The sequence below is a fragment of the Vidua chalybeata genome, chromosome 4, assembly GCF_026979565.1.
Source record: "Vidua chalybeata isolate OUT-0048 chromosome 4, bVidCha1 merged haplotype, whole genome shotgun sequence".
Taxonomy (NCBI): domain Eukaryota; kingdom Metazoa; phylum Chordata; class Aves; order Passeriformes; family Viduidae; genus Vidua; species Vidua chalybeata.
In genome coordinates this window covers 34,999,090-35,023,162 of record NC_071533.1, presented here as the reverse complement: position 1 = coordinate 35,023,162, position 24,073 = coordinate 34,999,090, and the positions used below count along the sequence as shown (strand labels likewise).

General features: G+C 40.4%; 1 protein-coding gene across 3 annotated transcripts in view; it reads left to right on the top strand.

Annotated features, from left to right (window-relative positions):
* The window catches only part of DLC1 (DLC1 Rho GTPase activating protein), a 219,090-nt gene extending 196,510 nt beyond the window's left edge, over positions 1-22,580 (top strand). For all 3 annotated transcript variants that reach the window (XM_053940600.1, XM_053940599.1, XM_053940601.1), the window contains 12 exons: positions 368-449; positions 7,246-7,309; positions 10,050-11,479; positions 12,566-12,742; positions 14,697-14,856; positions 15,099-15,297; positions 17,244-17,457; positions 17,856-17,970; positions 18,857-19,078; positions 19,522-19,739; positions 19,911-20,084; positions 20,608-22,580. In XM_053940600.1, the coding sequence (XP_053796575.1) occupies positions 368-449; positions 7,246-7,309; positions 10,050-11,479; positions 12,566-12,742; positions 14,697-14,856; positions 15,099-15,297; positions 17,244-17,457; positions 17,856-17,970; positions 18,857-19,078; positions 19,522-19,739; positions 19,911-20,084; positions 20,608-20,728 (3,176 nt within the window). In that variant the 3' untranslated portion in view covers positions 20,729-22,580. The remainder of the gene's footprint in view (positions 1-367; positions 450-7,245; positions 7,310-10,049; positions 11,480-12,565; positions 12,743-14,696; positions 14,857-15,098; positions 15,298-17,243; positions 17,458-17,855; positions 17,971-18,856; positions 19,079-19,521; positions 19,740-19,910; positions 20,085-20,607) is intronic.
* Positions 22,581-24,073: the final 1,493 nt, after the last annotated feature.

Sequence of the window (24,073 nt, the reverse complement as noted above, 5' to 3'; positions counted from 1 at the left end):
GTGCGAGATATTAGTATTTTGATGGAGATTGCGTATTTATTTTAAATAAAGCTAGCATGAATTAGTTTGCACTTTGGATGTCTGGTAGGGAAGTTTGCATTTGCCTTTTTCCATCTCCCGTTGTTTCACCTCTGCTTTAATAATTTTTCCTCTATTCTGTGTATGAACTCCCAGTTATCAAGGCTGCATGTCAAAAATTTGTAGATGAAAAGGTAGCACCTCTGGCATTTGAGGTGATAGCATGTGTTTACCTAAGCACCAGTCACTGGCATCTTGATGGGCTCAGCTGCAGGCAGCTGGTTGTTTGAAATAACGCATCACTGGAATGAGCGTCACTTTGATTTTTGATCTGTTTCTTTTCTTGCAGATCTCCTTTTTCCAATTGACATTGCTCTAGTCAAGCGAGAGCATGACTTTCTGGACAGAGATGCTATTGAGGCGTTATGCAGGTAGGTGAATAAAAGTCACACTGCATTTTGAAACAAAACCCTTCCTATGTAATAGAAAGTACCTGGGAAAAGCACAACAAAAAAGCACACAAAAGTATGGGGTTTTCATTAAAATACTTTACTGGGTTAAGTAATTTTGGGGAACTTATTTAAAAGAAAGGTGGGAGAGGAGAGTGGCAGGAATCTTAGTGAAAGGGATTTCATAGGCATATTTTTTATTATTCCTCTTTGTTTGCTTTCTTTCCTAATTCCCAAGTTAGGCATGTGAAAGCAGAACTGTGCTGGCTATAGCCCTCTGCACGTACAACTGCAGCACCAATTCCCACTCAGGAACTGCGTTTTGGAAGTAGTATCAGCAAAGCAATGCTGGTGCACTCCATCACTCTCCTTTCTTACCTTGGTGGACAGCTGTGTATACAAACAGAATGCTGTGTGTATAAACAAAGTGCTCTATACAGACCCTCATGCTGGCCTCAGTGCATCACCCTGTAACGTGGGTATGGCTGAAAGGGATAACGTAAGGGAATCTATTAGTTTATCACTACTCCAAAGACAGGTCTGCCCTCAGCTACATGCTCACATTTAACTCATCTTTGTTGTTTATGGGCTTCTTCCACAAACCAGTTCAACTGGCTCACCCCACAGAAAGGGTCTTGATAGTCCTTTTCTGGGTTAGTAAATTAAATCAGTGAAAAACCATAATGAAGTTCACAGTAGGTGTGAAGAATGGGGCAGGACCCCACAGCCAGCTGCAGAAGGAGGAGAAGGGATAGGTAGAGAAAAAGAGGGAGCAAGACTTGCTGGTGTGTGGCAGGGTGTTTTTTACAGAACTACAGCCTCAGCATTACCAGTTTGGTCATAAAAGCAATCACAATGGCCCCATCTGACATCATCTAACATTAATCCATCCATCAGTTAACTCCTCTAGTGCGAGTCCACAATCTTAAATGGCAAAAGAAAAAAAGCTTTAACATTTCGTATCTCCTCTTCCCTAGGAATAAGTGCAGTTTTATGGCTTTGTCCTTCAGTGTGGCAGCTTTCCAAACTGCCTGCAAAATGAATGCTTTTGGATACTGCATGCATGGTGTGTGCAACTCTAAATGTCAGTAATTCTAATGAATTACAAAACCCTTTTAAGAACAGCTTTAAGTTTATAGTGTTCTAATGCCATCACTGCCATACTTGGAAGGGAGAGAGAGGGACTGGAATTTAAAGTTCTTCAGAAATATTTACAGGATTTTCAAACTAAGAAAACAGATTTGTTGCCCAGTCATTAGGAGGGGAAAAATCTCATTAATGTTAATTTAATGCAAGATGGGCCTTACTCAAATGTGGAACATCTATTCCATCGATATTCAAATATGATGCGTTGGTCTGCTTATTTGTGTGCTCTGGAACTTGTGAAGTCATTGAACAGAAAGTACAGTAATGCAAATAAATGCTGATTCCAGAAGCATGGTCTTCCCTTGCCAGGAAAACAAAATACAGCCAGGCCAGCATATTTTGCTTTTGGTGCTCTCCTCCAAGAATACTTGTAACCGGGGATTACTTAATTAAACATAGTGGATTGCTTTTCACTGATGAAAATAGCAACATGTGCTCCATATCTCTGTGAGACAAAGATTTTAAAGGTTGAACTGTATCATTCTGAAGCCTGTGGCTTATGCATCAGATTTATCTTTTACAAAATAACTTTAAAACTGACACTGAAGTATCTCCAGAATCATTCAGATCCCACTTCAAAATAAAAGTGAAGTAATTCAATTAACCATCACAGATGTCTGAATTTGGCCTTTGATTGTGTGTGTTGGCCAAAAGCAGTACATTATCACAACATTTCCACCTTTCGATTTTTTTTTTTCCACACCTCTGTGTTTAATTTTGAAAAGCTCATTAAAAACTGTGGAGAAACACAGTTTGGAATGCTGCCTTTCTGCCTGCAGTCTGGGTTTATTTTGACTCATGCCACAGTCAGTGTGTAAACAGTAAAGGGGTTTACTCAGTAAAGGCTTTGAACAGTTTCACAACTGTAAGTCTATGGCTGTTTCTTGACTGAAAATCAGAATACCTTGGGAGTTATTTGCACTTTCAGCACTTTCAGAGCTAAGTGAACATTTTACATGGTGGATGGTAACAAAATAGTAATATGTCTGTGCTGAGAATCTGCTTTTCACTGTAACAGACAGTGTTTCCCAGAAGTTCTAATTACCTTGTTCTGATAACTGTATGTGAAAGAATTGTTTTAAAAAGACTGTAGAAATCACAGTGACAGGGATTTCTTTTTTAAGTTTGAAGCAATTAAATGATAGCTTACATCTGAACAGTACTGTTAATTATTATTTAATAATCTTATAAATGTACATAAGTTTTTTAAGGAAAATTTTCAAGTGAAAAGTGAGTTGAAACTTAAACTACAGAGATAGCATATGGCACTCGGAAAGAGTGCCATATTAAGAAAGAATTTAAGAAATGTCATTTAGTGATCTTACCATGAAATGTAGGGTTAAAAATGTAAGAGTGATGACCGCATTTTAATTTTCTTGAATGCTTTCTTTAGTGTCTGTGCAAACCAGTGCTGGCCTTGGTTTCATAAAACTTTATTAGATTAATGACTGGGAATTTATCTCCAGTGGATAACTGGATGCATCATGTGCTGATGAAACAAAGTACTGAAACATGCTTATCCTAGAGATTGTTGCTAAGTACAAAATACATAGCAAGCCATGATGGAAATCCTTTTAAATCTCCTTATGCATGGCTCGGAATCTGTTTCACTATATATGCAAGAGGTTTCTTAAATCTTTTATCATCAGGACTTCTCATCCAAGAAACTGGTTGGAATATAGTCACTGTTTGTATAATTTGGTCTGTGGAGAGCTGACGTCCTTTGCAGAAGAACATTCAGACAAGCCCCAGGAGCCAAAGTAGAGACTGTCCACTGAGACAAGAAGGCCCTTGTGTGACAGTTAGTTACAAGTATAATAGAGCTGGACTTTGCTCTATAGAAGCAGAATTATGAACTTAAGTCCATCAAGAAAATATTTTAAACTTTAAAGCTAGAACAAACAGTTCCTCAAATTCAAAATCATAATTTAAAATGCATCAATCCAGTATTCTGCATTGCTACTACTTTATTTGGGTGCATGGGGTGAGAACTTCTGTTAATGAGAACATAATTAATTACCTGGTGTCATACCTAACATAGAACTGATTAGTACCTAGTTTAAAAAAGACTTCATGTCATAAACCCACATTTTAATTTAGAAGTTAGCTATTCACACTACAGTTTTTCATAGTGAGTGTCTTGTTCAGGCTGCCTCTATTAAAAGAAGTTCAGGCTAAACTAGTTTGGCCATTTCTGAGAAGACTAATAAAAATGCATCATCTGCATCATTTCTGAGAGAAGCTCCAGTGCCTCATGATTTGAGTGCAACAGGTTCAGACTGTGTAGTGGCCACTCAGGGCTGATATGGGCTGACTTGGGTCTAGGATGGAGAGGTAGGTCCTGCTGCCTTGGTCACCCTCAGGAGGAAGGGGTTTGCAGAGCTGGGTTGAAAGAAAATGAGAACTGAGGTAGGAGTCCATGGAGAGTGAGGAAAAGTGATGTCTTGGAGATAGACTGCTCCATGGGAGTAAGATAACATCTGGCTGTGAAGATGTATAGAGAGGGCTGACTCAAAGACGTTTCTCTAAATGATGGGGAAGAATATTTTCTTGTCATCCAGACAGTCATGTAGAGAGTAGCCAGGGTAGGAGGCATGGTCAGAATTGAGACTGAGACAGCCAGGCGGTGAAAGTGGCTGTAAATGCTGTCTGCAGCAATCCTGCCCCATCCCTCCGTCTCCCATCTTGTCTTCAGGAAGGTGTTACTGAGACAGGTTTGGGCAGAATAAGACAAACCTAAAGAATGAGGCAGGTCTGCTGACTGTCAGTAAGGAAATGATAAGTGAACTTATACCTGGGAGTGGAGTTAACAAAGGAGAAGGTCCAGACCCAGAAGATAAAATTGTGGTTTGTTAGCTAGCATCAATTTGATGAGAAGATCTGTAGGAAATGAATGTGCAGGCTGTAAAGCATATGTGAAGTTTAATGACCGTTGTATAGGTAAATCTCACCCTGACAAACCAAACTGTAAGCTTAGATTTTAAGACACACTAATGTGTTTGGAAGGCAGTTCTGCATATTGTACTGTATTTTCAGTGGTGTGTAGTTCAAGGACCTTGGCACTCCTGAATTTGAGCAGAAGGTGAAGCAGGATGTGTGATGTATGTAATAGAAGTTGCAGACCTGATGCAATTGCTGCAGAGCATTTAGATTTTAAAAGGAAAACTGGTTTTGAGATGCATCCATGTCAAATATATAACAGAGACTTTATTTGCCTCACTGCTATTGAATTTAACCTCAGTCATTGGGGGTTACCTTATCTTGCCTTTGTACTAATTTTTGTGAGATGTGTGCCGGGAGATTTTTTTTTTTTAAATACCCTCTGTGAAAATAAAGGTCTTTGCTTTACCCTTTTCCCCCTATCTCAGGGGTTTTAGTCAAGCAGGAGAGAAATCTGGGGATGTAATCTTTGTGAAATCAGAGATTGTCTTTATTAGTGGTCAGACAGGCTGGAGCAAGATAAAGCCTGATCCAGGGATTCAGTGGTAACTTCTCTCTGCATAAGTCAAAGGTTGCAACACTGTGAAATTTGTAAATTATTACACAATATAGAACTAAAACCGGTTTAATATTTCCTGGTCTTGAGGTCCAGGACTTTGAGAGGAGAATGTGTTTATAGCAGAGAGGGAGGCAGCTTTCTGATGCTTGTGTGGCCTCTTGAAAAAAAACCAAACAGTTTTGTGGCTAGCATGTAGATGGGACATTCACCCTTCACCCGTACCATAAATACAATTCCTCTGAAATCACTGGACTTGTGCATGTACCCACCAGCTGCAGCCTGCAGGACTGAGCCTTTTGCCTTCCAAATTCAGAGCAAAGATGAATCTGGATAAAAAAGAGAGATCAGGATAACTTTTCTAACCTGCCACTGCCCTGCTATTTGACCCATGGCAATTCTTCCTGTTCCTCTTCTTCTCTGCTGTGTTGTGGCTGGGTCTAATTATAGATCAAACTGTCTTTTCTTTTTTGCTTCATGACCTGCAGCGAAAGCATCAGTAGCAGCTTTCCCATTTTCTTTGATGGCTTCGGGATCAAGCCTTGTGTAAATACCATCTGCAGCCAATCCTGTGCATAAAAGGCAAGGGAAAAGAGAAGAAACTAGTAATTCTCTCTGTGCACACATTTTCTACATCCAAGTGCAAGTTTCATGAATCTGAGAAAATTCATTTGAAGCAATAGGGCATGTCAGCATTTCTTTTCTTTTTTAGTTTTTCAAAACTGCAGATACAGGGTCTTCTTTGAACTTTGCTCAAATGAATTTGTATGTGAAAATTACATAACTTCCTTTGGAATAAATTAGGCTTTTTAAAGCTCAGCTTTGCTTCCGTTGAATTTGGGTTGTGGTCCAGTTTAATGAAAGGGGCAGCCCTACTCATGTGCCTCCTCCCTGCACACGCTACTCTTCATGCAGCTCAGGGTACTGACCCAGGGGAAATTCAACTCCAAGAAATATTGAAAAATTGGTTTTCAGCTCAGTTAGTCTCCTCATCAAACCCGCAGTACAGCCTCATGAGCAGAAGTATTGACACAGGACTAAACTATCACTTCCATGAAACTGCTGCTTCACTTTTTCTGCCTTCTGCATTGTGCCCAGCCTGTTTCTTCCTTTTGCCTTCCTTCTTACCAGTAAAGATTTTAGTTGAACCATGTCCTTGGAACAGTTCCTGAGAAGGCAAGGACATAGAGAAAGGCAGGAGACCATGGCAGCCTGCACTTAGCTGAGCCTAACCTGCCTTGGAGCTGTGTCACAAATAGCACTGAGTTTTGCTGTGTTTTAAGCTGCTTGTGCTCAGTCCTGCACAATGAGTGACTGGGGAAGAGAGAAGAAGAAAGATAATTTTTTAGTTGTTTTAGGGATACCTACCAGATGACTAGATTAGCTCACTGAGGAATAGAGGAATGCTCATATGTATTCATACTTTACTTCAAGATATTTATCCAGACTGCTGTCACATTTTACAAAGAGGCTGGTTAGCTATTGCTGCTGCAGCAATTTATTTTTGTTTAAATTTTAGTCCTTCAGAAAAATATTTTTATATGTGACAGAAACTTTCAGGTTAGGAAGCAGAAATTGGGTCTGTGTTCTGGTTGAGTTTTTTTTTAAACTGACAAGTGGTCTTGTCCCAGGACTGTATTGAAAATGATCATTGTTCAAAAGCAAAATAGGCATCTAGTAAGTGGAAAATAAGTTTTCATATGGGAAGTTTCAGCTTGTAAAGTACAATTTTAAAGCAGCATGCTTTTTTTATTATAGTCACATATTTCCAGTGTCAAACTGGAAGACTTTTATTTTTATTTCGGGGTTCAGATGTCTGCTATTTAGAACAAATGTAATGATTACAATTTGTAGGATGTGATGTACTTCTCAATTTAGTCCAAGTTTCCATTAACTTTTCTTTACTTTGGTTCAGGTAATTGTGACAAATAGTCATCCATCTCTCCCTCTGAAGTTAGAGTACAGCCAAATGTAATGGGTTAATAGTTAAGTAAATTAGGGCTCTAATTGAAACTGCTTGTGGCTATTTGTATGCAGAGCAGTTTGGGGACAGCCTTCACAAAAGCTTTGAACTGGAATAGCCTATGTCAAAACACTGCTGTATTCTCTTAATATGGTTTCCTTTGCTCTTTGCAGGCGCTTAAATACTTTAAACAAATGTGCAGTGATGAAGCTAGAAATTAGTCCCCACAGGAAAAGGGTAAGTTTATTTAATTCTTCTGTTCCAGCACTATGTATTAATAAAACTGAAAAAAAAACCCCACATCTAGCAGATTGTTTAGCTTCAGTTTAGGATTACACCTGGAGTAGAACCTGGCAAGGACACAGCAAAAAAAGTCAAAAATCTGCTTACATTTCTTCTTGTGTTCTCACTAAGTGAAAAGTGCAAGGCTTGGCAGTGGATAAAGGTTGTCTAGCAAACTTTTCCCTGGGATGCTGCTTCCAGTGTGAAAGGCACCGGACTTCTCTGCCAGTGAGGTTGTTGTTGATGCCTATTGCCTGCACTCAGGCAGAATTTTATAGAGTAGGCTTGATGGCCACAGTGAGCTGACCTTAATGTTAGACCACTCTCTTGGACATCATCTTCAGTTTTGGTTCTCTGTCATCATGTTAGAGTTGTATTATTTTATTATGATGCAGACACAATCAGTTAGACTGTGCTTGGTCTGCAAAGGAAAGGATTAGGCACATTGGTTCCTTTCCAGTATATTTTCAGAATACAACAGCTACCTTTTCAGAAAGTTCACATGTTTCCAGGGATCTCAGCAGGAATTAAAAGTATTTCCTGAATCTTCAGGATTCCTGTGGAGCAGGGTAAGAAATAAGAGAGCATCTACTGTAATTTCAGTAAAGTAGTACCAACTTGCTAATAAGGTACTACTCAATAGCTGTCTTAAAACTATGTGTGTGTCCTAGGAGGGATCAGTAATTGATACCATCCCCTGGGATATGACAACTGCAGATAAAGATGATTGAGTTAAGGCAATACAATGCTGCCCTACCCCTAACAAGAATGCATACAAATGCTCTGAGGTTGTTTACCAGGAATTAATCCCCTTTCCCTATCTGTTTGAGGTATGTTGGAAAGAGCATCCAAGCTCCAGAAGATAACACACTGAGGCAGCATATGTAGAAACTCCTTAAAAGTAGGGGTAGACAGCTGGATTGCCATTTATGACCACCAGAAGATTTCTCATCCTTTTTCCTGAGCCTTGTTAACAGTGTTGATATTAGAGGTCAGGCCAGACCTGACTTCAGGTCCAAACCTCAGATCTTCCAGAATTTGGATGTTACCTTTTGTTTCAGTTCTTCCTGAATTTCATTAACCACCCATGTTCTGGAAGATGGACTTGGAGCCTACTCCCTTTCATTATTGATGTCAATAAAATCAATACTTAGCTTTTAAAGCTTTTTAACACTAGAGAAGAATTCTGCTGACAGAAACATGTTTCTTTATGTTTCCACTGATTCTTTGCAAATTAAAATTACTTTACTTCTCCTTTTTTCCTTCCAATCAATCTCATTCACCCCCAAACCATCATTATTATCCACTGGCAGTTTCAGATTACTTCTTTCCTGCTGAAAACTTTAATAAGCAAGTCAGAATTCTTGGGTTTTCACCTGAGTCTTGGACAAAAGTAGTTTGCAGTAGTGGGGAGGCAAAGAAAACTATGCTTGCTCTGTGTCACATGTGTATTTAGTCATAAGAAATAAATACAGTATTTCACTTATTTTCCTGAGCTGATGAAATGTCCTATAAAAAGAAAAAAAGTGAAAGTAGGAGATAATCAGGATCTGAATTATGCATACATGAACTACTTGAAATATGAATAATTTACTTGTTTTTCAAAGAATAAATGTTTGTAGTCTTAGCACATAAATAGTTACAGTTTGGGCATGCATATGTGTTCTTTTTAAATTAAAGCAAGTTAAACAAATGAAGTGAAATTCATGGAGCTGGGTGGCAATTAGTGTTTCTTACTCTAAACACCAAAGATTATTTTGTGGTTTCCTGGTGTCATATTAAAATACCTTCATTGGTTTTATTCCTCCAATGTGAAACTTTCTATATATTTGGAAGACCAACTATGTCAGGATCATTCCCTTTCAGTTTTTAGATGAAAAGATTGTAGGCGTAATTGATGTATGCGTAATTGTACTCTAAGCATTACTCATACATCAAACATGTTATTTACAAGTTACTTACGTGCTACACTGTCAGTGAGCTCTTGCTGCTCACTATCTGTGAGTGTTAAAGTTTGCCTGAAGCTAGACTGAAGTAGAGAATTCACAGAACATTCTTAAAATGTTAGCTGCTAGCCTGTGGGAGGAAGAGTGGACCAGGTAAGAGCCTGGAGCCATCACACTCTACCAGTGCAGGAGCTTCTTTTGTTGTCTCATTAGTCACAGAGTTCCCAAATGGGTAAGGAATTAAGCCACTGAAATTCAGAATGTATGAGAAACATCTCATAATTGCAAAGAGGAGTATAAACATATAGCCACTATCAACAAAGTGTAGCTTTGGAGAGAGTCCAGAGGGACCCCAACCCCTGACTGACTCCAGTTTAAAATGTTATGCATGCCAGGAATTTCCATTGATGTGAGGGGCTATCCACTGTGACCAATTAATTAAGTCTATGGATACTAGGGTTTCTAAAATGGAACAATTTAAAGTAGATTGTATTGTTTGTTTCTTTTTATGAACGCTATATCTTCTGCATTTAAAAACAATTAAAATATATTGCCTGTACCATGTTATCTTTTCCCGTGACAGGCTTTATGACCTAATCTTCCTCTCCCTGAAGTAAGACTGTTTTCACTTTAAATTCAGTGAGAACAAGGTCATGCTTAAAGCAGTTTAGTGGACATTGTATTTAAATGCAATTGCCTTTGCTGTTTGAGCAGTTTGCAAGCATTACTTTCAGGGTTCTTCTTTGCAGAGTGAAGATTCAGATGAAGATGAACCTTGTGCAATAAGCGGCAAATGGACTTTTCAGAGGGACAGCAAAAGGTGGTCAAGGCTTGAAGAGTTTGATGTCTTCCCTCCAAAACCAGACTTGAATATCCCGTCCCCAGAAGCTCCTCCTCACCTGACGAACGCAGCAAGCCGGGAGAGTGTGCTCACAGACCTCAGCGAACGCCAGGAGGTGGCTTCTATTCTGAGCATCAGCAGCACCAGCAGCCACCAACAAACCCTGCAGAGCGAGGCGTCTACCACCAGGACAAACTCAGTAGTGAGCGTCTGTTCATCGAGCAATTTTGTAGCCAACGATGACTCATCCAGCAGCCTGCCCTCGCCCAGGGAACTGAATAGCTTCAGCTTCAATACAAAAGCCAATGAGAAGAATGCCAAGTCCAAAACAAAGAGCCTGCTCAAGAGAATGGAGAGTCTTAAAATCAAGAGTTCTCACCATGGCAAGAGCAAAGCTCCTTCAAAGCTTGGCCTGATTATTAGTGGGCCAATCCTGCAGGAGGGCATGGATGAGGACAAACTGAAACAACTTAACTGCGTGGAGATTTCCACCCTCAATGGCAATCACATCAACTTCCCTATGGTACGAAAGAGGAGTGTCTCCAATTCCACCCAGACCAGCAGCAGCAGTAGTCAGTCTGAGACGAGCAGTGCTGTCAGCACGCCCAGTCCTGTCACACGAACACGCAGCCTCAGTGCCTACAACAAAAGGGTGGGCATGTACCTGGAAGGCTTTGACCCCTTCAATCAGTCAACGTTCAGCGATGTGATGGAGCAGAACTTCAAGAACCGGGGCAGTTTTGCGGAAGACACCGTGTTTTTTATCCCTGAGGATCATAAGCCCGGCACTTTTCCCAAAGCGCTTTCCAATGGCAACTTCTCCCCTACAGAAAGCAACACGTCTGTGAACTGGAGGACAGGGAGTTTCCATGGACATGGCCACCTCACCCTTCAGAGGGAGAACAGTGGTGACAGCTCCAAAGAGCTAGGCATGGGAAAAAGGCGCAACTCCTCCAGTTCAATGAGCAGCCGCCTGAGTATTTACGACAATGTGCCAGGTTCAATCCTGTATTCCAGTACAAGTGACCTGGCCGACCTCGAAAATGAAGACATATTCCCAGAACTAGACGACATCCTATACCATGTCAAAGGGATGCAAAGAATAGTGAACCAGTGGTCAGAGAAGTTCTCAGATGAAGGGGATTCTGACTCAGCACTCGACTCCATCTCCCCATGTCCTTCCTCTCCAAAGCAGATTCACCTTGATGTAGATAATGATCGAAGAACACCAAGTGATCTTGACAGTACAGGGAATTCACTGAATGAAACGGAAGAGCCCACAGGGATCCAGGACAGGAGAGACTCTGGGGTTGGTGCATCGCTGACACGTTCCAGCAGGTGAGATCACAAGCATTAGGACTTGGGGTAGCCTGGGAATGTCCCCTCCAACCCAAGCAGCTCTATAGTAGCTGCATCACACTTAGTTAAGGTGCAGTAGAAGCTGTGGCTGTTCAAGCACACATGTGCTGTTCCATTGTTTCCCAAAACCATTATGGACAGGAGAAATATTTGGGCAAGACTTTGTGGTTCCTACAATTCATAGCTGTATGTTTGTATGTTCAGCCTGAGTTGTTGTTGAAAAAGCAATGTTAACACAGTTTTGGGGCACAATAATTCTTTAAACTGAAATGGCGCATGGGAGGTGAGGGCCATCAAGTAGGATTAATCACTTTTTAAGCTGGCTAGGAGAACCAAGAGTAAGTATGTTGTGGTTTGTGTCAGTATGTAGTAAAAGCCTTGACTTTTAGACTGTTTCAAAAAATTGCATTTTTCAGTAGCAGGCTGTTTCTAATAGCATGCCAGGGCACTAAATCTGTGGGGAAAATGAGACTTGATTGCTTTCTCTTGATCACTGTAGCACAGTGGGAGACTAGGGAGTTCCAATGCCCTCCAGATTCTGCTGGGAGTTTTACCATGGCTGTATTTTGTAGTGTGAGCAGAGCAAGGATTTTAATTCTTTCTAGCTTTGTTTCCAGTTTTCCTTTAAAAGTGATGCAAATAATTTAGTCATCTTCAACTGCTTGTATAAACTTAATGGGACTTTTAGAAGTGCAGAGTCCCTATTTGATATGTCTTAAAAATTCAGGCAATTTTTTCTTAATGGATATTTTTGATTCCCTAATACTGAAAGGACTTTGGGAGAAAGGTGTTGGAGCCCTTGGAGGATGTCTGCTAGGGCTGTGTAGCTAGCACTGAGCTGTGGGTCAGCTCAGAGTGCACATTCCCATGTGAAGCACCTGCCCATGCTGCATCACGCCAGGTGAGGCAGACGCCGCTGGCTGATGCCTGTAAAATCTCAGAAGAATGCAGCCGCCAAGGGCAGGGATCTCAGCAGTACATTTGCATTAATTCCTGCACGTGTCTTGCAGAGACCTTGCAGAGACACTTCAGTAACCTGCCCTTTCTCTGCCATCTTCTCCACAGGCACAAGCTAAGGTGGCACAGCTTCCAGAGTTCCCACCGGCCCAGCCTCAGCTCGGCATCACTGCAGATCAACTGCCAGTCCGTGGCACAGATGAACCTGCTGCAGAAGTACTCTCTCCTGAAGCTGACTGCTCTCCTGGAGAAGTACACACCTTCCAACAAGCATGGTTTCAGCTGGTAAGGACACGGAGCTGTGTATAGAGAGTCTGACTATGCAAGCATGACAGTTGTGTTTGTCCCAGACAACGTTTGGAAAGATGTAATGCATCCATCCAATCCCTCTTTTTCCATATTTGCACTTCTTCCTCCAGCCTGTGCTGACAGTGATTTGTGGTTTCCTAAGACGGGGCTAAAATCACTAACCCTTTACGTAAGTGTAATCCTATTAGGCATCAGAGATGTGTTTATGGGGACATGTGAGGGAACCAAAGCGATGAAGTACAGACCAGCTTTCACAAGAGGAAGATGTTCAGAAGAGGAAGAAGTGTCTATAGCAAAAGAAGGACCACTTGTTTATTGAGGCAGTTAGCAAGCAGTGGCACAAATTGCAACCAATCTTAATAGGCTCGCTTTTTTTCTTAAATAGGTTATTCTTAAATAAGTTATTCTTAAATATTTGCATTATTTCATTTACATAATTATGTAATTGAATAGTGTAAATTTCTCTTAATTCTAGTATCTAGTAGTAATAGCCAAAATTCTGTTTTCCCTTTCTAAGGCACCATAAATCAATTAGCAAAAGAGATGGAGAGAAGTAGAAAGGTTGAGAGAACCATGGAATTTTTTTGTAGGCAGCAATTTCTGCTGTGGCCAGGTGTTTGTAACCCAGTTGAATATTTTTTGTCAGAAGAATGAAATAGAAAGCTCTTTTATTATAGTATCTGCAGTACAGCTTGTGTAACCTTCAGGATGCAAAGGACGCAAATAAAATTTTTCTTGTCCCTACCACAGGCCAGCCTCCTCCCTTCCCCAGGAGTCATGGAGAGTATTTAGCTTCGGCATCAAAGTACCTCCTGTTCAAAGGCTGTTATTATGTCAGTCTTTCTAAATACAGAAGTTGTTTGTTCTGAAAGACAGAAATAAGTATTGACCAGTTATCCCTGCATGCTTCAGATTCTCAGTGGAGATCGCAATGTGTTTTTTCACATTCCATTGGCATGTTTTTTGACAAAGCAAGTATTATTCATACATGTATCAATAATGCCCTAAACTTAACTATATGGCAATACAAATTGGTTCTGTTTTACTGTGTAACAGATTAGTCAGCTGTAAATCCAGTGCACTGTTTTTATAGCTGTACTGTATGTTGAAATGTTAAATGTCTCCCTGTTTTCATTGCTACTGTGTCCTATTAGTTGTTACACTGGACCTTAGCTTTCCTCCTTGTTTAGGAAAATGACCTCAATATTTTCACATTTTAGTGCCTTTTTTTTTCCCTTTATAAAACCAATACTCTGGGGGACTCAGGGGTAAATCATTCTTTTGTGTTTAGTAACTTTTTCCTTGGAGTCATAAGCAGATGGAAAAGCCTCTCAATGAAACTGGAGTGGGAGGTGGGGGTAACAAAAGTCACTGGCTGACAAGGAGGGGGGTCCCTCAAAGGGGTTGTTTATAGAGCCAAAGTTTTTAGCTGACAAACTCAAATGTATTACATCAGTTTCCTGCTGTTCTGCACACTGGTGGGTGGTGGACCCAGTTTGAGGACTTTGCAGAACAAGTAGTTGACATACAAAAGCTCATTGTTCAAATGCCCATCTTTCCTGAAACCTAAAGAAGCAGTGTTATAAGGGGTCACTGACCGCAAGATTTATTTTGACTCTTTTGCAATTCAATCTGGCCCCTGCAGTTTTACCCTGTAGCTTTCGTCCTCCTAATATTGATGGAGTAGCACCACATTAATACTTAGAGGCAGCATACTGCCCCAAATGTCAAGCCTTTCTCTTAGAGAAACTCTTGTTTTCTTTCCTCTCACCCTTTCCAGCCCGGAGTGGATTAACTAATTTATACTGTCACTATTGTTCATGTTACTAAAAGCGTTTCACTTAGTTTCACTTACTTTCCAAATCACTGGAAATACAGGAGATAATCAGCAGAGGTTTAATTCAATGTGTCATTCCATTTGCTTAAATAGGGCAGTACCAAAGTTTATGAAAAGAATAAAGGTGCCAGATTATAAAGACCGAAATGTGTTTGGAGTGCCACTGCAAGTGAATGTGCAGCGCACGGGGCAGCCTCTTCCCCAGAGCATTCAGCAAGCCATGCGGTACCTCCGCAACCACTGTCTGGATCAGGTGTGTTCTGTTATTCTCTTATTCCACATGCATGCACCACCCAAAACCCAGCTTTCCATGTGTTTTTATTGTTCCTGGGTCAGGCTGAAAAAAGTAGACTCAAAACAGGACAAAATAGATAATTAGTGTGTGGAAAGCTTTCCACAAAATTAGAGCCCATACTTAAGAAGCTAAAGAGCATGCTTACATTTTAAATTTTCTAGATTCATTATAAATGTATTTACTTTTATACGTGTATTTAGGTTGGACTGTTTAGGAAATCTGGAGTCAAATCAAGAATTCAGGCTTTGCGTCAGATGAATGAGAGTTCCACAGACAGCGTCAACTACGAAGGCCAGTCTGCCTATGATGTAGCAGACATGTTAAAGCAATTCTTCCGTGATCTCCCTGAGCCTCTCATGACCAACAAACTCTCCGAGACCTTCTTACAGATATACCAGTGTAAGTGTGAGATTCTGCAGCAGATAACAAATGGTCATTTGTGTAGCAAGGGTGGAACTTTGTAACACTGCTGCTCTGGGCACTACAGGTGTTTCTTATGTTGGTCTTTGCCTTTCTCCAGCAGGAGAAGTTCAGGCCACCTCTAATGAGTGGATTTTTTGCATTGTAGTTTTATAAAAATTGATAGTACAACTTCTTTTAATTTCACCTTTCTCTCTAGTTCAGGAAAAAATATAAATCCTTCCTCACTTGCTCTAAATTTTCTTCTCTTCTTTGACCATACTTGATATTATGATTTGAAAATAAGCCACATCTCATGTGGCTAAGTAGACAAGCAGAGTAAACACTACATGAACAGAGTTTGGGGCTTTTGAGGGGATTGGCAAAGCAACCAAAAGTTTTTACTTTCTTATAGTTCATTTTCTGCTACCCTTCACCTCAGCTGTTTAAAAACAACCTCTAAGTGGTAAGCTTTTCTGGTACTGACTTGTAGCTACTTTACAGATAAGTACGATAAAGTTTTCAGAGTAAATCACATAAAAAATGTGATTATCAAAAATGTGATCACATAAAAAAATGTGTTATCAATGCTTGTGAAAAGAAATAAATACAAAAAGGTTACAGGAATTTCCATCAGAGCTCCAGAGGTGGAAATGATGTTTTAAAATATCGTACAGACCATTTTTTCAGTGCAAGCATTTTTGTGTGTGTGTTTGGATTCCCAAACAGGTTTATGGAGAAAATTAAGCAGACTCTCCACTTCCATGCATATTAAACAGCAGCTCTATGGGTTTAGAGCCAAAAAAAGTTTGACAGAGCATTGCAGAGTTTCTATTCCTTTCCTTTTGCAGGTGGTAGGTCTGAGGAATCCCCAGAGGTGGTCGGGAAGTATTATCTATGTGTAAAGCAAAGAGCCTTAAAACAGCTGTAAATTTTGCTTCCATGCAAAGGGAAAAGCTTCCCTGCAAAGGGAAAAATTTCCCTTTGCTTTGGTGCTATGCAGCAGGCTGCACACTGGAACGCACATGGCTTGAATATGCTCTGAACTGATTGAGAGGAAAGCATGGAAAACAGTGGATTTTTGCTTAAAGCTGCTTTTTAAACTGACCTGCTAGCCTTACAAAGTTGCTGAAGCCCAAAGCAAATACCAATTAAGTACCTGGGTAGCACCATGTGTAGTATGACACATGCAGTGAGGGTGGTAGGCTGCTAATGATGATATAAATGCTCGAGGACTCAGACTCTGATGTTGTCTTCAGAGGTGGCTTATTGGAAATCGCTTTATAAGAAGCAGATCTGGTCTGGGTTGTTTCATTTGGAGGAGAAAGCTTTATATAAGGACACATCAAATCTTTCCAATGGCTGTTTGTTTTTCGTAACCAAGGAGCTGTTTAATGGTATGGGGCTTCACAGCGTGGACTTTCTTTTTCCACTGCATGACTTTGAATGATCTGCTCAATAAAGTAACCCTCTCTGTTCGGTAAAGCACTTTCTGGATGTTTTATGACATCACTGTTGAAAAGGTTTGCTAGCTAATTTATTTAATTTACCTACTCTAAAATGCATTCATGTTTTAAATTTCTTTGCAAGCCAAAGAACTTCTAAGTTGGCTGGACTATGTTTGCTCATTCCTTGCCTGAATCCAGGCTTCTGTCCTTTTAGTGCATCCGCAGGAGCATGTAGCTGTTGAAGCTAAATCTAAAATTAACTCTGGCCTAGGCACAGCTTCTTGCTTGCATTTCTTGTGAGGCAGGAAATAGCTGAGGGTAGTTAAACCAGTGGGTTAAAAAACATTCCTTCACAATTCCTACAAATGGTATGCATCCTGAAGGAAATCACTTCAAACTCAAGTCAAATATTTGAAGCTGGAGTTTGCTTTGGGATGTATTCATGCTGTGTGTGTGGAAAATCAATGGGCTGATGAGAGAATTACTAATATTATGCAGATGTGCCAAAGGATCAGCGTCTCCAGGCTATCAAGGCTGCCATTATGCTTTTACCTGATGAGAACAGGGAGGTCCTCCAGATTCTTCTCTATTTCCTGAGTGATGTCACAGCTGCAGTGAAGGAAAACCAGATGACACCAACAAACCTGGCCGTCTGCTTAGCACCTTCTCTCTTCCACTTGAACACTCTCAAAAGAGAGAATTCTTCCCCAAGGTAGGTTTTTGGGAGCAGGGCTCACTGCTGCTGGTCCCGTAGCACAGCTGGCAGCGATGCAACAGGCATAGTCTGGGATTGATCCTGCCAGCTGTGATCACCTCAGAGAGCACCGGCTGTAGAACGGTTATGGGATCTTACCTTTTGTTGAAGATTTGTTAAAATATAAACAATTTCATAAGAAAGAAAAAAAATGTGGGTGGAGGAAGGGTTTTCCCAAAAAAAGGCGTAGAAAGAGTAGCAAGAGAAGTTGGCAGCACCTTGCCAATATTTGGTACCAGGCAGCACTGCCCTAAATCACGAGCAGATGTGGGAATCCTACTGTTTTCTTCCCAAACATGTCTTTGCTCTGCAACAAATAACTGGATTTGTGTATGTGTGTGCTCTTTTCCCTGAAGGGTGATGCAAAGGAAACCAAGCCTGGGCAAACCCGATCAAAAGGACCTAAATGAAAATTTGGCTGCAACCCAAGGGCTAGCTCATATGATTGCTGAATGCAAGAAACTCTTTCAGGTAAAACACCTCTGGTGGCTGGAATATTGATTAAGATGTCTTAGATCTGCTGTATACTGAAAAGCTAGGAATATCTCTTTATTTTAATGAAGTTTAACACATGATAAATAGCTTTTTAAAAACCTTTGCATCCTGATCTCTGTGCATACATGAATTAGAAGTGGTGCCAGAATGGAAGAGAGTTGATTTGGTGCTCTCAAGTCAGGAGGCAGTTGTGGGGTTTGGCACATTTTTGTTGCATCCAAGCTGCATTTGGAATACATTTTCAAATTTTTATTGTGCAGCCATGAGGGTCTGTGAACTCAGCTCTCATTACAAAGCAAGAAGCTATTGCCAGGAATTTCAGTGCTCATTTTATTCTTAAATTCCCAAGAGTTAGCAAGACAGGCCACAAAAGCATCCTGGAACGTAACACTGTCAAATCATAGGTTGAAGGATCTGTAGAAACTAAAGCATGCTCCCTCTAGGGCCTGTGATGGAGAAGCAGACAAGTCGAGTCCTGGTTTTCCTCACTGTCATCAAATCTTTTCAGAGCCCTCAACTGAAGACATGCCTGTCTCTTTTCTTACAGCTGACAATGTTCCCTTTTTCCTTTAGTTTGCAGGATAAACTGTGCTGTGGGAATGAATCTAGTTGTGTAGTAAAGGGGAATACTCCACAGAATAAAATAAGACACCCCATAAAAGAGAGACTAATTTGAGTTAAATCAAAGTCAAAAACCTAATTTTGGCATTTCTTCATATTGAGCACTTAACCTGACACATACACGTTCCATCACTTACAAAAGTGACATACACATGTCCCTGTGGCTGTTGAGCTGCTAGACTAATGCAGTGATCTGGGGAGAGAGCTGCAAGAGGATGATTTCACCCTTGTCACCTCTCAGATACCGGAAGAAATGAGCAGGGGTCGGAACTCGTACACGGAGCAGGACCTGCGTCCCCTCAGCCTGGAGGAGCTCCGGGGCAGCAGCAGCAACACTGAGCCCTCTGACTACCACTGCTACCTCCAGGACTGCGTGGAAGACTTGCTCAAGGAGATGAAGGAGAAGTTTAAAGGCTGGGTCAGCTGCTCCACATCAGAGCAAGCAGAGCTGGCGTACAAGAAGGTATGAACCCTCCCTGCCGCTCACACCGCAGCTCTGGGTTTTAGCTCTCTTGTGACATAGGATATTACAGAAGGTTCAGTACACATCTTTACTTTGCAGACAGATACTAGAAAAAACCCTTGATCTTGTGATGTAGTTGCACACCATATAGAAACACCATGTCTTTCAGCAGTAGTTTGCCAACATACACTGATTTGTGTTCTTCTGTTCATCCAGTCAAGGAATGTTCACTGTATTGAATTTACACACCTTCACTCACACGTGCAAAGCCTTAACAAGCTGAGTCACTTTGCAGGCAGTAAGAAAGAAATTTCTCATCCCTGATCTTGTACAGCTCAGAACTACCAGATGGAGAAGTATTTCAGTAAGATTCTTTAAAAAATAAACTTGAAAAAGAAAATGTAAGGAAGAGTAAAATTAAGGACTCTGCTACTTTTCCCCAGGTATGTGAAGGTCCCCCACTCCGATTATGGAAAACTACCATTGAAATCTCAGCTACACCAGAGGATGTTTTAAATCGTTTACTTAAAGAGCAGCATCTTTGGGATGAAGATCTTATAGAATCCAAAGTAATTGAGCCTTTGGATAGCCAGACAGATATATACCAGTATGTCCAGAACAGCATGGCACCTCATCCAGCCAGGGACTTCGTAGTCTTAAGGTAAGACATTCATATGTTTATATCTTACACATATGGCAACCTTGCTTATTTCTTTATAATATCAGCTGTACTGGTAAACATCTATTTGTGCCTAATTTGAATTCTTCTTAGATGCTTGACTTCTTCCTGTTTGTCAAATAAAAGATTTTTGGTTTTCTTCTTTTTTCTTAGGACATGGAGGACAAACTTCCCCAAAGGAGCCTGTGTGCTTCTAGCAACCTCAGTGGACCATGACCGGGCTCCTGTGGCAGGTGTTAGAGTCAATGTGCTCCTGTCGAGGTATCTGATTGAGCCCTGCGGGTCAGGAAAATCAAAACTTACCTACATGTGCAGAATTGATTTAAGGTAGGAAATTCAATTTTGTCCTTTGGAGGTGGTAACTTCTCTTGTATAGTTTCAGTGTGGTCAGTGGAAAACTTAGTTCAACAGACTTTAGCTTGGGCAGTCGTACATCCTTCCCAAAGGCAAACACACAGGTCTCTGAGATGTCACAGAAAGTTGGCTTCAGTGCACATCTGGTAGCAGTAGTTTGTTGCATTAGAAGCCTCCAGTATGTATTCCACTACCACTACTGGTATACAACCCCAACCTTTCCTCTAACAGTCATATTGGATGCAAGGACATGTTAATTTTAATACTAAGCTAGTAAAGAGAACCAGGTTGTCACAAAACTTTCCATAACTTTTCCTTACTGCGGCAAACTTGCTTTTGAGCAAATCTACTAGGGTTGAGCTGTGCAGTAAGCAGTACTAAGGAGATTTCCTAGTCAGGCATTTAACCAGCTAGATACAGATTTGATTGTGACTAAGAAAATACATACAAAGTCACTGGTACCTAACTCATCATTCCGTTTTCCTCCATGAAACAGGGGCCACATGCCAGACTGGTACACCAAGTCTTTCGGACACTTGTGTGCATCAGAAGTTGTTAAGATACGAGACTCTTTCAGTCAGCAGAGTCCTGAGAGCAAGGAAGTAAAATCCAGGTGACTACTGAAGAGGAACAGCCATGCACTCCCCACCTCAGCAACATAGACATTACCCAAAACTGAGACTTGCACGCTGCAGACCAGTCCTGTGTTCCACCTGCAAGTCATGTCATGAAGGGATGACAGCGTGAGAACTTGACTGTGAGCATTACTATAGGACTGTGGCCATACCATACACTTTAAAGCTGCTTCCTGTCTGTGTAAGGTCTATAGTAGGCCTCGACTGGAAAACATAGGAGAACTGTGCAAAAAATAAAAATATAAAAAATAAAAAAATTACTATTAGATGGTTTGAATTGCTTCTGAGAAGCAAATTTCTTTAAATGCAAAATATATTATAAAATATGGTGAAGGCTCATCATTCCCATGTGAAATACTTAGCTTTATGTACATACTCATGTCATTTTATTTGTAGTGCATTGAGGGACTGGTGTATCCACTGGAATAGTTGGTACTCTTCAATGTGTTCTCACTGAGATAAGCAGAGAAAGGTTTGCACAGAGATTAAAGTGTGAATGAGTGTGTTAATGGTTGAAAGGATAGAAGAAGTTGAATTTGAAATGTGTCTGGTACACTGATAGGCAGCCAGAATGGATTTTAGTATGCTGGATACAGTTCAACCTAGAATGGGACTCCCCTGTGGACCAGGAGTAGCCATCCTTCGAATGTGCTAGTTCTGCCTTTTGCTCAGCTCTAAACTTGTTGAAAACCCTAAGCAGATGTTACAAGAGGCTTGCTTCAGCTACTGTCCACTCCTTATCCAGATGATCTTTTAGGAGTGATGAGCAATTCTATAGCAAATTTTAAGTAAATACACTTTTAAGCAATGTAGCAGCTTTGAAATTAAATGTCTGCAATGGTGAGGAAAGCCAATAACATCAGTTGTTAAAAACCAAAAATGTCCATTACTTTTACTCCTAACTGCGTTATCTATAGGTGTTTTAATGAGCTTTTATATATTTTATTGTATTCTAATGGCTCAAGAGGAAAAAAGTCAACACTGGAGTTGTGGTGCCAGGAGGTGGCAGGACTCCTGCAGTAGCAGCTGGGGTGACTTGGCTAGGGAGAATCACACAAACTCTTTCTCTTACTCACCCCCACTTTGCCTGTTTTTCTAAAAGCTGCATGTTAACATGAACAGAACCTGCATGTGAGCAGTTTGGAAGGTTATATTTGGAGGCAGAAAGGAGGGTGCAGTTTTGTCTTTGGTTTTGTTGTGTTTTAAACCCTTTTGGGATATTCTCTTCTTGGGAATCAACTTACATGAACTGTAGGAAGTCCTGAGGTCCTCTGGAAAGATGTCTTTCTGTAGGTTTTACTGTAAAGGTAAAGATTTGCTTTCAAGGTGCAGTATTAAGTGATAAATGTATTTTGTGGCTAGGGTATGAATGAGTTGCAAGATGGAATCTTGACTGAGACTTTTTTACCATTGTCAGTATTATTTTAAGCTTTTTTGATGAAGATTTTTTTTATAAATGGCAAATAATGTAGTACTTCCTGTAACAATGTTCCTCATGAGTAGGAAAATCTTGTATATTCTTCTACATCAAACACTTTTGAATTTGTAAAATTGTATGTTGTACATACCATTCTATTGTAAACATGTATACTTGCCCACAGTGTACTGTCAAACATAGATTAAGCATGATAAAGATTATTTAAAATATACCTGTATTTATACCTCAGATATTCTTTTTGGGTTTTTGTACCTCAATTATGTTTTCTATTGTAAATGTGCTTTACATGAGTATGATCTAAGCAAGAGAAAGGAAAATGTTTAACTTGGTATAGATGTTTGTACAGAATATACTCAATAAGTGCACTATTAAATGTTTAAACTTGGATATTCATAATGAGTTTTATTTTATTTTGCATTCCTCCTTCCACTCTCATACCAAGAGGGGGAGGTGTTTTTCTTACTTGTGGTTCTTTACCTACTCTGCCAAGAGCAGAGCCACCCCTGCCCTCTCCCAGGCTGATATTTATAATATTAATATAATATTGTTAAAGGCAGGTACCAAAGTTTTTTTTTTTTCTGCAAAGTTTTTGGAAGACAGGACATCACCATGACAAATAGCTGGACAGAAACATTCCCTACTCAATTGCTTCATACTTTTATAACAGTGAGAAGAAGCCCCTGGTTTGCTGCGGTCCTGTAGAAAGGTATGCTTGAATTTAACAGGGTGGAAAGCAGCAGTATGCAATGCTGGAAAATAATGCATTGCTTTCCTATTCTCTAAAGAGACAACCAGGACATGATGAGTTGTGGAGTCATAGGTTTGCTTCAAAAAATGCAAGTGTAAAAGTAATTGGAGAAAGTTAAAGCACACACAGCAATAAAATGAAGCCAAAGAGGAGGCCAGGAAGATACACAAACAACTGACTAAGGTGAAAAACCAAGCCAAAGACAGCTGTTAATTCAAGCAACTTTTCAAAGTTTTTAAAGTCTTAGCCAACAGAAATATAATTTGGGCATCTGAAGGAGGGTTTTGATTTTTGAGGCTTGTCTGATACAGCAGCTGTGAGAAGACCTGCTGCCTTTCAGTTACCATCATCCTATTCTTTCTCTGCCTGAGCATCCCAAAGTCCTGATCACTATCACTTCCCACTTCATTCCCCCGGGAGCACTGAGGGATGCTGCTTCTGTCTGCCAAAAGCAAACCTCTTGTTGCTATGGTATTAGTTCTCACATACCAAAGAGTTTTAGAGAACCTTTCTGATAAAGGACTGTCATTACTTTGCTGTTACAGAACCTTTTCCCAAGTCAATACTTAAACAACTAAATATTAAAAAAAAATACCAAACAGATTTGTTCACAGTTTTGGGCCCTTGGAACAAGCAGAGTTAGAGCTATTTTTTTTCTGTAATGATGGTTTTCTTTGGATCTTTAAGCACACTCACTCCTGACACTCCTCTGGCAACTTAAAGATTTACACTGTATTTTGTTTAAAATGCATTTAGTTTACTTTCAAATTAGCATCTTCCTAAACATTTCTACGAGTTGATTTTGAATCTTCTAAGTAGTCTCAGCATCCTGAATATTTGTGTTCTAGGCACCTTCATTTGCAGATGTCCATGTTGTTGCAGAACAGAATTCAATCTTCCATGTCTGTGGGTTTTTTTATCAGCTGTCACTCAGGGCTGCACTGGCTCCTCTTGGGATGTTCTGCTTTAAGCAGTAGTTGCCACAGAGGAAGGGCAGGCTGGACCCCTGTTCCATTCTGTCCAGGTGCTGCTATGAATAACTGTGAACATCACATCCCTGGTGTAACACGGGTCCAGTCTGCCCTGTGCTTTGTAATGCTGAATTTCAGTACTTCTTTCTGACAAATTCAAACAGAAGAAG